General features: G+C 34.8%; 1 protein-coding gene across 1 annotated transcript in view; it reads right to left on the reverse strand.

Annotated features, from left to right (window-relative positions):
* Nucleotides 1–5,319: 5,319 nt before the first annotated feature.
* LOC150092983 (uncharacterized) overlaps nucleotides 5,320–17,821 on the reverse strand; it is a 157,903-nt gene continuing 145,401 nt past the window's right edge. Inside the window, exon 14 of the mRNA XM_090413750.1 lies at nucleotides 5,320–6,814. Within this exon, the coding sequence (XP_090269876.1) occupies nucleotides 6,353–6,814 (462 nt within the window). The 3' untranslated portion in view covers nucleotides 5,320–6,352. The remainder of the gene's footprint in view (nucleotides 6,815–17,821) is intronic.

Here is a 17,821-nt window from a genome sequence, read left to right on the forward strand (position 1 = left end):
TTGCGTTTCGTTTTTTTTTTTTTTGACATAGCACCAGATTGCTTTGCATTGAGTTCAATGCGTGACCTGTTTTTTACTATCGTGTTCAAAATGGACACGGAGAGTTCAAGATCTTTTGCTAAATGCACACGTGTTCCGGCATGCCAATCTACACGTCGCAGGATTGCCATCTTTTCTACCGAAATACATTTTCCGTCTTTTTTCTACAACTAACATGGATAATCCACCACCACAACTTGAAAGCAACTTTCACACGCTAAATTACGTATCAGAAATTCTGCAATATCAATCTGTGATTGAAAAATCATGGTATCGCTCATCACTACATTACTGCTGCAAACGTGCAAGTCACCGTGATGGTGGAAACGAAACTGAAACGAAAGCAACGCCATCTGCGCCATGCGCAGATGTCCGCAGAAATCGATTCGAAAATCAGTATTGCCACCCGAGAAAAAAACTCAAATCACTGGAAATAACGTCCACATCAAGTTGTTAATGGCAGGAAAGCAATATATCGTAAGAATAGGCCTTAAGACGGGACCAAAGGAAAATGACGTAAATGGAAGGAAAACGTAAATTGCGGGAACGTAAAAACGGAGTTTTACTGTATATATATATATATATATATATAAATGATTTAGATATATTACTTTGAGAGGTGGGTACTGCTTTGGAGCAGAACATAGAGCATAGTTTTTTTAATTAGCTAACACAAAGAAAGAACTGAAATTACCTAATGCCTTTTATTCCCTTACGGGAAGCAGGTGAGGCTGTTTTTAACTCTATCTCACTTACTGAAACTGAGTGGACTGTTCTATCTCCCTTGGTTGCCAAACAGAGGTAGCTGGTCGGAAACTATCACTAACAAGTGGCGCCATTTTGTGGTCCGTAATTCTAATACAATATTTTAAATGTCTGAATGTGTGTTCTCCGGTCGATTTTCGTGATTTTAAGGGACAAAAAAGCAGCTGGAGAAAACACATGCTACTGGAACCGTGATAGACTAACTTGAAAACCCGGTGAAAGAAATTCTCTAAAAAACTTCCTCTAGTGAGCAGCTGGAATCGAACCTAGGTCATTCTTCTAGAGAGCTTGCATTGAGGAATACAAGAAGGAAGACTTGATTTCGAGTCTAGTCGGAGACTAGAAGAAATTTTTCTAAGCCTTTTTTCGACCGGTTCCCGAGTTAGTCGATCTCTGGCATCGGCAAGCGGGTTTCTTCTCCCGGAAACTCGGATTTTTCGTTCCGTAAACTCAAGAAAATCGACTGTAGAACCACACTATTTCAGACATTAAATATATTGTGCAAGGATTAGGGATCACAGGATGGCGGCACTTCTTGAGCCATTCTCCTCACTGCATGCTGCTTAATTAGTGATAGCCTTGGGCCATCTGTCTCTGATTGGGTACCGGTGGAAATTGAACTGCCCACTCAGTCTCCAAAACTTAGATAGGGCTAAACGGTCTCATCTACTTCCTATTCGGGAATAAAAGGTGTTGGCGGATTTTTTTTGTATTATTTATTTAAACCCTATTATTATACTCTTTAAATTCAAGTTGCATTTAGAAATATTTTTAATCAGTAAACACAGCTGATAACTATTTCAAAGATATGTTTTGTATACTTTAGCAAACAGAAACATTCTAGAAGATAGAAATTTTAATGAATATTTGGAGTTGTGTCTTGAAGGGGACGGACGGTATTCTTTTAGATTATTCCTTAAGAAACAGTAATATATGAACTGCATAAGAAGGGCAGTCGATATTTGAATGGGTTGGAATCAGGAAACTGGAGAAATAGGGAAAATATATTAGCATGGGAGAATTGGCGAGAATGCGTGTATGCAATGCTGTAACTAAGCAGGTGCAAATGCATAGGGTCCAAGATGAAAGGGGCCTGAAATGGGGTACCAAAAATAATCAGTATATTTCCATTTTCAAATTTTGCCGCGTGGGGAACGAATCCGTAATATTTTTGAATAAAGTTGAAAATTCATAGACATATTTTTATCGTTTATTTTTTTTCCAAAAAAGGCCAAAAATAAAATCATTTCTTTTAGTGTTACACGGTTATCAGCATTCATTTTCGAAATGATGGATTTTACAACCCTGTTATACCTAACTCTTTTTATTATGCCGACGTTTCGATCTTCATATCAAGATCATCATCTGGAGCATACACAAATATACAAGACAAGCTGAGTTACATTATAAACCGTAAGCAAGAGAAACAATGATTTGATCACGTTATTCTACTAGCTTCTAGTGAAAAAAAAAATTATTTATAAATTACAGCAAGCTAGATTTAATTTAAGATAACATGAATAAACATTTTTTCTTATAGTTTTTTAGTAAACAATGATTTCCTATTTTTAGTATTACAATTGTTATTTTTGATTTAGGATCCTGGATTTATTACAGTCCTGTTTATAGTTGTTCTTAGAGAGGAAGGTTCCGTGGGTCGAATATGTGCCTTCCATATGTATGGGATTTTTAGACCTTCATTATTCAGATTATGGTGGTTGATAATGATCTCACAGGCTTCCTTAAATTTGCGATCACACCATGTTTTGGTGTGATGTAGACAACTAGTGCTTTTCCAGTCAATTCTATGTAAGGTTACAGGGAATGATCAGAAAGGCCAACTTCGCCATAATTATTATATTTAATGTGTTATGTTATTTTTGTCTGATAGGAATTGTGCGTCCTGTTTCTCCTATTATATGGTATGTTACAGGTGCAATGAATACGGTATACTCCAGGGTGGGCCAGTAGGGGGAGTGGATCTTTGGATGAGTTGAGTAAGCTTTTTAATTTTGCAGGGGTTTAAAGATGGCTTTGACATTGTATTTTTGTAGTACTAGTTTATTTTGTCTTGTCCCTTTAATGTAGGGAATGGTTATAGTTTTGTTGTAGTCTGGTTTGTCTTTGTTTTTTATTGAGGTCTTGTAGAGAATTTTGTTAATAGTGGGCAGTACCCATTTTTTTGGAAAGTATTGCTGATCACTTTAAATTCGTCTTTCAGTGCCTGTTCACCGGAGCAGATTTTCAGAGCCCTGTTTTTTTAAAGTTATTGATGACATCTAGTTTTTGTGTTGTGGTGGTAGGAGTTAATGCGTATATAGTGGCCTGTATGTGTCGGTTTTCGGTAAACCATGAAGGAAAGATCGCTAGAAGGAAGACGTGTGACAAGTGTATCTAGAAACAGAAGTGTGTTCTGTTTTTCAATCTCAATTGTGAACTGTATGCGTTTGTGTTGTTTTTTTTAGGTGGCTAAGGAATGTGTTGTGTCTGGCGACCATGGGACCATATCGCGAAAACATCGTCGACGTATCTAAGCCAGACTTTGTGTTTTAAAGGGGAGGAACCTAAAGCAAGTTGCTCAAAATGTTCCATGTAAAAGTTAGCAATGGGGGGGGGGGGGTTAATAGCGAACACATGGCTGTGCCTTCTTTTTGTAGGTAGAAAGCGTTTTGCCATACAAAATAACCAGAACGTAATACATGAGCAAAGAGCGCCGTGATATCTGGAGGGAATTTGTTCTGTAAAAGAAGGTTTATGTCAATGATTGGGACATCCGTCAAGAGGGCAGAGACGTCAAAACTGGCTAATAAATCATTTTTTTCTAATGTAATGTCTTTGATGATGTTTATGAAGTGTGTGTGTTTTTGAGATAGGAGGGGGAATGACCCACTAACTGCTTCAGTGTTTCCGCTAATTTTTTAGCGAAATTATATAAATTCTGTGGATCCATTGAATATAAATGGCTGCATAATTAACAGCGTGCCAAGAAAAACCTTAAAAAAAATTAAAGAAAAAAAGTATTTTCTTCCATCTGAATGAAGGAGAGGATGATCAAATAATTTACTTTCATCAAAATGCCAAATCATGCAGTTTTAATTTAATTTTTAATTTAACGATTTCACATGAAATTATAATAAATATATAATAATAATAATAACCATAATAACAAACAAGTATACCAATAATAGCTGCAAACCAGTAGGAAGATAAGTTGACTATTAGATTTCAGTCTGTCTATACCCATATAAGAAATTGAAACTAAACTGAGGAAAGAACAGGCTGGGTTCAGGCCAAACATCTTGTATTGAGCAGATAACAGCATTAAGAATAACTGTTGAACAATCAATAGAGTGGCAGAGTAGCCTATATTTGGGATTCATTGACTTTGAAAATGCATTTGATAGCATAGACAGAAACACTATATGGAAGTTAATGAAGCACTATGGGATTCTTCAGAAAATTATAAATATAACAAAGAAAACTCACGAAAAATACAAAATCGAAATAATAAATAATGGCAAACTATCAGAAACATTTGTAACAAACACAGGAGTAAGACAAGGATGTATACTCTCCCCAACCATCTTCCTGATTGTTATTGATTGGATGATGAGGAAAACATCTGAACAAAGAATTAGCATTCAATGGGAATGGTCAAATAAAATCAGTGACTTGGATTTTGCAGACGATATATGCCTTTTGGCACAAAAACATCAACATCTCCAAAAGAAAGTAGATAATTTAAACCAGGAAATAACAAAACTAAAGTAATGAAGATAAACCCCAAACAAGAATTAGTCTTTGAAATACAGAATACTAGGTAAAATACTGGAACAGGTAGATAACTTTATCTACCTGGAATCAGTGATTAGCATACAAGGAGGAACCAAACAGGACATACAAAATAGAATCCAGAAAGCACAGATTGCATTCAGTATGAAGAAAATTGGGGGTCCAAAGAAATAAAATTAAAAAGCAAAATTAGGCTCTTCAACACTAATGTTAAACCAGTTTTATTATATGGAGCTGAGACATGGTCACTAACAAAGAAAAACATAAATAAAATACAGGTCTACATAAACAAATGCTTGAGGAAGATACTAGGAATATACTGGCCAAATAAAATAACAAACATAGAACTTTGGTGGCAGAAAACAGGTCAAACCAGCGTCAGAAATGAAATCACTAAAAGAAAATGGAACTGGATAAGTCGCACAATCAGGAACCCAGATAAAGAAATAACAAACATTGCACTAGAATGGAATTCCCAAGGCAAGAGGAAAAGAGGTAGACCCAGGATAACATGGAGAAGAGAACTAGAAACAGAGGCAAGATAGCTGGGATGTTCCTGGAAAGAGATAAAAAAAAAGCATTGAATAGAGTCAGATGGAAGCAATGGTTGAGGCCCTATGCTCCGCAGGGAGCGAAGAGGATAGGTAAGGTAAGGTAATACCCACATAAGTGAAAATGACTTCAAGATAATCTGAGATAAAATATTAAAAAACATAGGAGGCATCAAATAATAATCATTTTATTTTTTACAAAATATGAACTACATGACTCTGAGAAATGAATCTGATCAGGCATAGTTGCTATCAAATATGACCACTTTATATGATTTTCATAAGCATAATAATGAATTTATTTTTTACAAAATATGAGTTACATGACTCTTAAGAGAAAAGAATCTGATTGGGCATAATTGCTGATCAATATGACCACTTTTACATGAGTTTCAAGGCTTAATAATGAATTTAATTTTTACAAAATAAACATTACATAACTCAAGAGAAAAGAATCTGATCAGGCATAGTTGCTGATGATTGAATTTCTCTTTCTGACAGACGGCACTAATCTGCTTATAGGTCTTGTGACCTTTTGTGCGTTGTATAACATAATAATAACAATAATAATAAAAAGACTTCTTTACTTACAATAATGTAAAATTTTAGTGCATAAATTTTAAATAGAATCATATTTTTTAACTGTTTTACTTCCTTCACAAACAATCACAAAATTAATACAAAAATTACTGAGCTCTGAAATCCAGTAGTTTCTAAGATTTATCACCAGAATTCTTAAGGCTGCCATAGTAAAGCATTCTTTAAAAACCTTTCAAAATATATAATTTTTATAAAGACTTTTGGTAGAAAATTTTTCATAAATTATTTTCATTAAATATATATCTTTAATGACTATACAGAGATAATCATATAGGCAAATTTATGATTTAATAGTAAATACTGACTCTTTAATAACCTTAAACTTTTCTTTAAAAACTGGAATAAATAAATTCATCAAGGCAAGTTACTTACTTGCCTTGATCTTAATTTGTAAATATTTAAATCCATTATGGAAAGTCAGGGAAATTATTCACTATCCTGAATGTAATCATTTTTTGAATGAGTTTAATGGCATACACTGTACAATGTTATTATGTAGCCACAGAATCCAATATATTTATATTGGATTCTGTGACTGAATGTAGTAGAATGATATATATATATATATATATATATATTTCTCTTTCTTTGTTAAAATGATACATTTAAAATCCAGCTACTGAAGCTTTTCGAATTTTTGCTGTGGACAATTTTAAAGTTTCTCCAATAAGCAAACTAGCATTCTGAGATGGTGGTATCACATCTGTTTCATCTTGACTATACAAGTTCACTTGAGAAGCTGATGGCAACGTGTTATTTTCCTCCATCTGAAACAAAAAACTATCCTGAAGTCTTTTTCTAGCTCTACTTGAAGATATTTCTGGAGTAAAATTTCCTTTAGTTTCAGAATGTTTTGAAGCAGATTTATGTAAATCTTTTGGGGTTGTCGTTGCAGATTGCTTGGAAATTGATTTATGTAAATCTCTGGGAGTTGTGGTTGTAGAATAATTTGAAAATGATGTATGTTCATCTTTGGGAGTTGACAGCTGTTCAGGAATAAGTACTGACCTGAGGATTACATCTTCTGGAGAATCTGCATTAGTCTCCATTTCTCTTGAACTCTTATCCTGCATATATATATATATATAAACATGTATAAATATACATACATATGCATATATATAATATAATATCTCAATAGCATTTATGTATAACACACACACACACACACACACACACACACACACACACACACACACACACACACACACACACACACACACACACACACACACACAGAGAGAGAGAGAGAGAGAGCAATACCGCAATTAACCAACTGTAACAGAAATCAATTTGCTGGTTGGATAGTTAATTGAAGGATGGATAATTGAGAGATCACCACATACACAAGTACTAGACCTTTCAATGTATGTGTAGCATGCCAGTACACTATTATGTCATCTAAAATAACAACAATATGCAATTTGGTAACCGACCATCACCAAACTGTCAATATCACTCATGTACTATATAACATAATTTATTTTATTTATTTTTTTACTGTTTTAGTATATGCTGAATGTAAAAGCAAACTTTTGTGCACATGCTAAATGAGATGTAATGTCAAATTCACTACAAAAACAACATATATGTAATACAATATACAGGTGATACATAAGTGTTCCACATTTCATGAAGTCATATTTCCTTTTTGAATGAAGCTAGAAAGAGAAGTATTAAGTCATCAAATTTTCCAATTCATATTTCTTTTAATTCTTTCAAGTAAATTGATTGAATAGGCTACTAATTTACAGAAAAACAGAGAATGTTTGATGTTAAGAAATTTTTGGAAACAAAATCGCCAACTGAAAGGAAGAAGTTCTGGAGGACACTCCTAATATGCAAGACACTAGAAAATATTGGCATGAATAAATGTGACAATGAAGTTTTTCCTTGCATAATGCAGGAAAAAATCATTTTCAATACATCTTACACAATAAAAATTGTAACACATATATGAGTTTGGCTTCGTGTTTGAAAATAAAAGATTAATTTCATCAATGAGAACTATTCATGTGTGTAATCCTCTATTTATGTCCCAATACATATTTCAACATAAGGTATGTTGAAATAAGTACTGCCAAATAGTTCACTATATTTTAGAGAAACTGAAATTGAACCTGAACAGCATGCAGACTGTCATTTAATCCTGACCTCATTACACTTTCTTCTATTCTAGGGCACAATTTCCACTAATGATCATCTATTTTAATGCACGTTTCTTTCTACATCACTACCACTCTATATATATATACAGAAACCAGTATTCTTGTTAAACATCAAAGGCAATAGTCACTATGGGTAGTGACCATTGCCTTTGATGTTTAGCATCATACATCTCCACAAGGGGATGTGCTTTACATCAGAGGAAAAGTGACCGTACCACCTGAGATTAGCTCTGCTAACACTTCCTGGATGCTAACAGTAGCAAGTTCTTTCCTAATATCCTCGTTTTTAATATGATATTGCCATTGATGCCATCTGTTCATGCCCCTAATCTTTCTCAGGACTCTCATATCTGCGGTCTCTAGTCTTTGGTCAAGTGTTTTATTTCTAATCCAGCTCTCAGATCCATGAGTTAAAACTGGTTTGAACACTGTCTTGTATACAGTTAATTTAGTGTTTTGGCTAATTTCTCTCTTATTCCATATAAATTTATTCAGTTGACTGCCTACTATACCAGCTGTGTTGATTCTGTTGTCTATTTCCATATTTAATTTACCATCTTCACTAAAAATCATACCTAAGTAACTGAAATGTTTTACTTGTTCTATAGGTTCTCTATTCACAATGCAGTTGATATTTTCAATGTTTCTGCCTATTTTCATTGTCTTTGTCTTTTTAATGCTGACCTTCATACCATATCTACTACAACAGTTATTCAATTTAGTCAGGGAATCTTGCAGACTTGTAAAGGATTTATTTAGAAGTATAACATCATCTACATAAAGCAAAGAACTGAGATGCCAGTATTCTTGCTACATAAAACAGCTGGAATTTGAAACAGTTTATTAATTACTCAGCTAGCTGCATGAAATTCACATTTCACATCATCAGTTAAAAAATAATAAACTAAAAAATAAAAATCAGATTACAAACAGGTAACATTCACAATGAAATATTTGAAAACAGAAATAACAAGTAACTGCACATGTGCTATAAAGGTATTTGCAGGTTCATGGTCTTCTGAGAGCTACTGGCAACCACATGCATATCTTGATGTTTAGTTTAGTTTCAGGTATATGTGCTGCAAGTCTAAATGCATTAAGTGTGTGGAGAATGAAAGAAAATACAAATCAAGGCAAAGCATACAATCAGAACTAAACATCAAGCATTATGGCAACAAATCATAATTCTCCAAGATTAAAAATTCTTATCAAGAGCATTCAAGGAATCAGCTGAAATGATAAAATCCCCTCAAAACAATGCAACAAGAAATAAGGTATGATTTTACATCAGGTCTAGTCTTCTCTCATTAATCACAATACACACACACACACACACACACACACACACACACACACACACACACACACACACACACACATAGTTGCCACTAGTTTGCAGACTATAAACCAGTAAATATGCAATTGTACAGGGAGATTCTAAATTATTGTTGGGTTCCATGGCCTATAATTTTCAAACTAGAGACAATAAAATAAAACTGCTTACAGAATATGAAAGGGCAACTCAAAAAGTTTTATTACCTGTAGAATCAATATTGCAGAATGCTAAACAACTTCAATATGCATGTCTTTCATGGCAATTAAGATGTCCAAGTGATATTCAATTTCCATCCAAGTGTTCTCCTTTATTTGAGTGTAACTGTTTCTATCACAGCAACAATTCTGGTCTATAGTTCATCAAGGAGTCATCACAGGGGTCCAGTAAACAACATCCTTCAGATATCCCCAATGAAGGATCAAGAGGCATAATACTGGGTGAATGAAGAGGCCAAGGAATCAGTCCACCATGCACACCTCAACACTCAGGAAAATGCATGGCAAGAAATTCTCAGATAATAAGAGACCAATGTGTGATGCTCCATCTTGCTGGAACACCAAATCTGGCTAATGATCTTCCAACTGGGGTAACAGATGCAGCTGTAGCATGTCCAGATAGCTCACTGCTGTAAATGTTTTTTTCCACAAAGAAAAAGGGCTCCAAAACTTCCAAAAATGACAAAGCGCAATAGACAATCACCTTTGGAGTATCACTTTTGAATACTCGAATGGCACGTGAGAGTTTTCTGATTCACATATTCTGCAATTATGATGATTTATCCTACATATGCAACATGTTGCTTCATCACTAAATATCCATCTCCAAAGGTAATTTTCATCAGGCAAAATGTTTTGGGGAAATTGGAAGCAGAGAGGTTTACTGTCTGGCTGTAAGGTCTGTACAATCTGCAGTTTGTATGCACAGAGTTGAAGGCAGGTTATGAATAACCCTCCAAACAGTTGTTATGGTATAATATACCAAACTTTTTATAATATACCAAACATTGATACTGGACTTTCTTTCGAAAAACCAAGGTACGCACATTACTTTCTCTTGAACAGTCACCATTTTGAAGTATTATTATACGGACACTTCATGGAGTCTGAAAATTCATCGTGGGAGACCCACTCTATCATACCTTTCCTTGAACCCATTAACAGACAAAGCACTCACAACTGACTCTGGCAACCCATTCCACTCATTCACAACTCTCCAAGCAAAAAACCTAGTGCTCACACCCCCTACTAACCATACCTTTATTCAATTTCCTGGGATGACCCTTGTTTTGGTTCCTCTAGCCAAGTGCTGAAACACTTCCCCTGCATCTATTCTATAAAATTCTTTCTTCTTCATGTAGTTTCCTCAGTAAGAGGATGCAGCACCATGTCCTTCCAGTTCTCTCTCTCTCTCGTTGGTGGCTTTCCTTTTTGTTTCTGCATAGCCATGTGATCCTGTCCATGATCTCATATCTTCAAGCCATGTCCTTCTCCCATAATTTTTCCTTCTAAAACTGTTAGTATCCTCTGTGCTGAACCTCTTAGTACATGTCCTGCCAATCTCATCTTTCTCTGGATCGTTTCCTGTAATAAAGATCTGTGTGTTCTCATTCTCTGTAGGACATCTGTATTTGTCACATGTTCCGTCCATGAGATTTTCAGAGTTCTCCAATAGCACCACATTTCAAAGGCCATTATCTGTTGTCTTACTCTGTTCTTGAATATCCAGGTCTCACTTCCATATGTGAAAACTGACCACACTAATGTTCTTATCATTCTTTTCTTTGTCTCGATACCCACAGAACTTCTGAGCAGATCTTTATTTTTCCAGAAGGCATCTTTAGCTACGGCTGTTCTTATTTTTATTTCTTTATTTTGATTTCCATCTGCAGTGAAGTAGGTGCCTTCTGTTGTATTTGTATTCTGTTGTATGTTCAATTTTCATATTGTTTATGAATATATCTGGCTCTGATCTGTTTTCTTCTGAGATTTTCATAAATTTGGTCTTTTTTTGCATTTATATCTAATCCAAATTCTTTACCTTCTTCAATTAGTAGCTGCAGTAATTTGATTATTTTATTTTGGTTTTCTGCTATCAGTATATCTAAGATTGTTGTATTTTATGCCATTGATACTAATTCCTATTTTTTGTTTTTCGATCTTTTCATCACTGTCTATAGATATTAAATAGATTTGGTGAAAGAATACAATCGTGCCTAACTCCTCTTTTTATTTTCACTACAGAAGTTTCAGAGTTAAACAGCTGCATTTTGTACATGATCTTCTATTTCATTATGTTTTAACTGGTTAAAGGCCTTCTGAAAGTCTATGAAGCATATGTAAATATTCCTATTTCTTTCAAGTGATCTTTCTATTAGTATTTTTAGTTCCAGGATAGCATTAATGGTTCCCATTCTTCTTCTTCTGAAGTCTTTCTGTTGTTCACTCAATTCACCGATTAAGACTCTTTCAATTTGTTTGTTATAAAATATATAAAATTCTTTAAGCAACTTAAATGTTTCTATCATATCCCCTCTTTTCCTCCTATCAACAACTTCTGCAATCCACACATTCAATCTATCCTCATAGAGAACATTCCATAGGCTACTCACCATCTTAGTCACCTGTCTATGAATCCTCTCCACCGCTTCCTCATTCCCAAGAAAACCAGGGGAACAGACTTGAGCACGGTAATCCAGATGGCATATGAAGGCCTTATAAAGAGGAATAACAACTTCCTTAGCTTTACTTGTTAATGTGTTCTTCAATAGCCAAGTAATCTTATGGGCTACCTTAGCAATATGTCTTCTAAACTTCAACTCTCTGTCTACTACCATTCCTAAATCTCAAGCTTCATCTATTTCCTGGAGTATAGTGCAATCAATGTGATAGATGGCTTGTAACCTATTGATCCCAAAATGCATAACTTTACATTTCGTGACATCGAACTGACACCCATTAACTTTCACCCATACTGACAGCCTATTTAAATCATCCTGCAAGCTCTCCACATCGCCTTGATTAGCTATTATTCTACCTAATTCTGAATCATTAGCAAGCAACTGAATATTTCTTTCAGGTTATTTCCTATATCATTTAAGTATAAATTAAACAGCAATGGTCCCAGCACTGAATCTTGCAGCATACTAGTCACCTGTTTTTGTCTCAATTCTGTCTCTCCATATACCACTTTTTGATATCTGTCCAGCAGCCACCCTCTTATCCACTTAACCAGTGTCATATCCATCCTCATTTGTTCTAACTTGCATAACAGAGTTCCATGTGATATTTTGCCAACTGTCTTTGAAAAATCCAGCAAAATCATCGTGTAGTCATTTCCTTTATTCAACTCAGCTGTTACTCTATTATAAAAAATGTTAGTAAATTACTAAGGCATACCAACACTTCACAAAGCCATGTTGACCCTCATACAATATTATATTTTTATTCACCCATTATTGAATTCTCATTTTTACCAATTTTTCTAGTAGTTTACCACTATGCCTGAGATGATTGATTCAGCCATAAAGGCATGTGGTGAGGTTGTCTGCAAGGATAGAAAAATCAGAACTCCATGTTGGACGCAGGAAGTTAAAAAGGCAGTGAAGGAAAAGAAGAAAGCATATCAAACATTACTGGCAAATAAGTCAGCTTGTGCTCCTAGAGAATACAAAGACAAATGTAAGAAAGCTAAACACTTTGTCAAACTAGCTAAACAAAAGTCACAGAAGGTAGCAAGATATTCTGGAGGTTTCTGAAGAAGTTCAGAACATCTTGACACTGGTTGTTGAAGAAGCTCAGAGCTTCAAAAAATTGCTAAATTAAACAATTAGTGACAGCATTGTGGTAAAAAACACTGACCACCCATGCAACCAGGAATACATATCCATACTTGAAGTAGAAAAAGCCAACAAAAGCCTGAAATGTGGAAAGACAGCTGGGGTAGATGATATTCGACCAAAAATGCTCAAGTATTCAGGTATAAAAGTCTTACAGCGGTTGCACTGCATAGTTCAGAAAGCCTGGACAGAGGGACAAATTCCAGATGATTGGAGTAGAGCTCTCACAGCACCCAAATATAAAAAGGGAAATAAAACAATGTGAGAATTATAGAGGTATTTCTCTAATGAGTTCCTGATAAGATTTATGCAAGTATACTTAAGAAACGGTTGAGAAGGATTGTGAAAGAAAAGCTTGGTGAAGAACAAGCTGGATTAAGGCCAAATAGAGGTTGTGAGGATCAGATTTTCACTTTATGACAAATAGTTGAAAAATCATGGGAATATAACAAAGATCTGTTTCGTAGATCATGAAAAGCATATGACAAGGTGCCAAGAGAGAAGCTATTCAAAATGCTACAGTTGTATGTCATAATGTATGATATAATCTCAGTGTGGCATTATATCAGGCAATACTTAGTCTTTATTTGAGTTGTAAGTCAGCAGTTGGAATTGAAGTACAGGAAGATGGTTTAATGTTAAATCTGGTGTCAGACAAGGATGTATATTATCCCCTCTGTTATTCAATATCTATATGGATCACATTATGAAAGAAAGTGGTATTAAACCTGCTATCAAAATTGGAGATGTCAGCTCTCTACTTTATGTGAATGATATTATACTTCTAATAAATTCAGTACAAGTCTGCAAGATTCCCTCACTAAATGAATAACTGTTATAATATATTTGGTATAAAGGTCAGCAGTAACAAGACAAGACAATGAAAATAGGCAGAAGCATTAATCATTCATAGGAAACATATCAGTTTCCTATGCATGATTTTTAGTGAAAATGATAAATTAAATATGAAAATAGACAAAAGAATGAATAAAACTGGTATGGTAGGAAGTCGCCTGAATAAATTTATATTCTAATTTTAACTTATGGATCTGGGTTAGAAGTAAAACTGGACCAAGGACTAGAGACTGCAGATATGAGAGTACTGAGAAAGGTTAGAGGCATGAACAGGTGGCATCAGTGCAAATATCATATTAAAAACGGTGATATTAAGAAAGAACTTAACATTATTAGCATCTAGGAATGTGTTAGCAGAGCTCATCTCAGGTGGTATGGTCACTTAAACAGAATGGGAAAGGAAAGATTAGCATAACAAGTGTTCTCTGTCAGGTTGCCAGGAAAAGACCCAGAGAAAGACCAAGATATTGGTTGATTGATACAATAAAAAGTGCCTTAGAAGACAGAAATATATGATCTGATAATGTTGGAGTCTTGACAGGTAACAGATTGATTTGGTGGAAAATTGTAAATAGAAAGTTAGTAATACTGTAAATTTTTCATTTAGTACTATCATATCCTGTACATCTCTTAAGGGTAGATGTCAGGAATTTGATGATGAAAATTGCGGAGAAATCTTGGGAATATAACAAATATTGGTATTTAGTTTTGTTGATATTTAAAAGGCATATGACAAGGTGCCAAGAGAAAAGTTCTTCAAAACACTACAATTATATGATGTAAATGGGTCATTATATCAAGCAATACCTAGTAAGCTGTAAGTCAGCAGTAGAATTGAAGGAGGTGGATGAAGATGGTTTGATATTAAATCAGGTGTGCAACAAGGGTGCACATTATTTCCACTGTTATTCATTATCTATATGGATCACATTATGAAGGAAAGTGGTATGAAACCTGATATCAAAATTGGAGAAGTTAATCTTAGGTCTTTACTTAATGCAGATGAAGTTATACTTCTGAATAAATCCAGTCCAAGTCTGCAAGATATCCTGGCTAAATTGAATAACTGTTGTAATAGATATGGTATGAAGGTCAGCAATAAAAAGACAAAGATAATGAAAATAGGCAGAATCACTGAAAATGTCAACTGCGTTGTGAACGGAGAACCTGTGATACAAGTAAAACATTTCAGCTACTTAGGCACAATTTTTTAGTGAAGATGGTAAATTAAATATGGAAATAGACAACAGAATTAACAAAACTGGTATGGTAGGAAGTCAAGTGATTAAATTTATATGGAATAAGAGAGAAATTAGTTGGAACACTAAATTAGCTGTATACAAGACAGTGTTCAAACCAATTTTAACTTATCGATCTGGAGAGCTGGGTCAGAAGTAAAACACTTGACCAAAGACTAGAGACCGCAGATATGAGAGTCCTGAGTAAGATTAGAGGCATGAACAGATGTCATCAATTGCAATATAATATTAAGAACAGGATATTAGGAAAGAACTTGACATTGTCAGCATCCAGGACAACATTAGGAGAGCTAATCTCAGGTGGTTTGGTCACTTAAACAGAATGGGCAAGGAAAGATTAGCAAAACAAGTGTTCTCTGCCAGTTTGGCAGGAAAAAGACCGAGAGGAACACCAAGATATAGGTGGATTGATATGGTACAAAGTGTCTTAGACAACAGAAATATAAGATCTGATAATGTTGGAGTCTTGACAAGTAACAGACTGATCTGGAGGAAAATTGTAGATAGGAAGTTAGTGATAATGTAAATTTTTCATGTAATACTATCATATCCTGTACACCCCTTGAGGGTACATGGCAGGAATTTGATGATGATGATGATAGAACAAGTAAAACAATTCAGCTACTTTGGCACAATTCTTAGTGACGATGGTAAATTCAATATGGAAATAGACAACAGGATCTACAAAGTTGGTATGGTAGGAAGTCAACTGAATAAATTTATATAGAATAAGAGAGAAATTAGTCAAAACACTAAATTAACTGTATACAAGACAGTGTTCAAACCAGTTTTAACTTATGGATCTGAGAGCTGGATTAGAAATAAAACACTTGACCAAAGACTAGAGACCGCAGATATGAGAGTCCTGAGAAAGATTAGGGGCATGAACAGATGGCATCAATGGCAATACCATATTAAAAATGAGAATATTAGGAAAAAATTTGACATTGTCAGCATCCAGGAATGTGTTAGGAGAGCTAATCTCAGGTTGTATGGTCACTTAAAGAGAATGGGAGAGGAATGATTATCAAAACAAATGTTTTCTGCCAGGTTGCCAGAAAAAAACCCAGAGAAAGACCAAGATATAGGTGGATTGATACGGTAAAAAGTGTCTTAGAAGATAGAAATATGAGATCTGACAATGTCGAAGCCTTGACAGGTAATAGATTGATTTGGACGAAAATTGTAGATAGGAAGTTAGTAATGATGTAAATTTTTCACGTAGTACTATCATTTCCTATACACTCCTTGACGGTAAATATCAGGAATTTGATGATGATGATGATAATGTAATGTAAGTATTTCTATTAACATCTGTTCTCTCTTACCCTTACATCTGCCATTCTCACATGGTTCATTAGTGTTGGTTCACATGTTTATACATTTTAGTAATTCAAATATGTATTCAAGTAATTCATATAAGCAAATGTAGAATTGCTCTTACTGTTTTCTAAGATATTCTAAGACAAACACGTTTCTTTCCCACCCTCCAAATGCTGATTTAGTTACATTTGAAGAACCCATCAGGATATGTGGTATGTCTGCCAATACACTAACAGGAGATTGTGGTCATATGAGATACTCTCTCTCTCTCCCTGACAGAAGATAAAGGATGCAGCGAGAGTTTCTTCTCTCTCTCTTTCTGGCATGAACGTGTTAAAACACAGAAGCTTTGCCCAGGAATATGTATTTTCACCTTTTTTTAGTGCTTAAATTAGGTTTCACTGGTCTTGCAGCTATTTTGAACTGGTGGTGCTGATTAGAGACCAGGAAGAAACCTAGAGAGAGAGAGCAACAACCCTCTGTTCAATACCATGGCAATTCTATGTCATCATCATCATCAAATTCCTGCCATGTACCCTCAAGCGGTGTACAGGATATGACAGTACTACATGAAAAAATTACATCATTACTAACTTCCTATCTACAATTTTCCTCCAAATCAGTCTGTTACTTGTCAAGACTCCAACATTATCAGATCTCATATTTCTATCATCTAAGGCACTTTGTACCGTATCAATCCACCTATATCTTGGTCTTCCTCTGGGTCGTTTTCCTGCAAACCTGGCAGAGAACACTTGTTTTGCTAATCTTTCCTCTCCCATTCTATTTAAGTGACCATACCATCTGAGATTAGCTCTGCTAACGCATTCCTGGATGCTGACAATGTCAAGTTCTTTCCTAATATCCTCATTTTTAATATGATATTGCCATTGATGCCATCTGTTCACGCCTCTAATCTTTCTCAGGACTCTCATATCTGCGGTCTCTAGTCTTTGGTCAAGGGTTTTACTTCTGACCCAGCTCTCCAGATCCATAAGTTAAAATTGGTTTGAACACAGTCTTGTATACAGATAATTTAGTGTTCCGACTAATTTCTTTCTTATTCCATATGAATTTATTCAATTGACTTCCCACCATACCAGCTTTGCTGATTCTGTTGTCTATTTCTATATTTAATTTACCATCTTCGGTAAAAATCGTGCCTAAGTAGCTGAAATGTTTTACTTGTTCCACAGGTTCTCCATTCACAACACAGCTGACATTTTCATTGTCTTTCTTTTTATTGCTGACCTTCATACCATATCTATTACAACAGCTATTCAATTTAGTCAGAGAAT

The sequence above is a fragment of the Typopeltis vanoorti genome, chromosome 24 (assembly GCF_054136105.1).
Source record: "Typopeltis vanoorti isolate ZY-2024b chromosome 24, IOZ_Tvanoo_1.0, whole genome shotgun sequence".
Classification (NCBI taxonomy): Eukaryota; Metazoa; Arthropoda; class Arachnida; order Uropygi; family Thelyphonidae; genus Typopeltis; species Typopeltis vanoorti.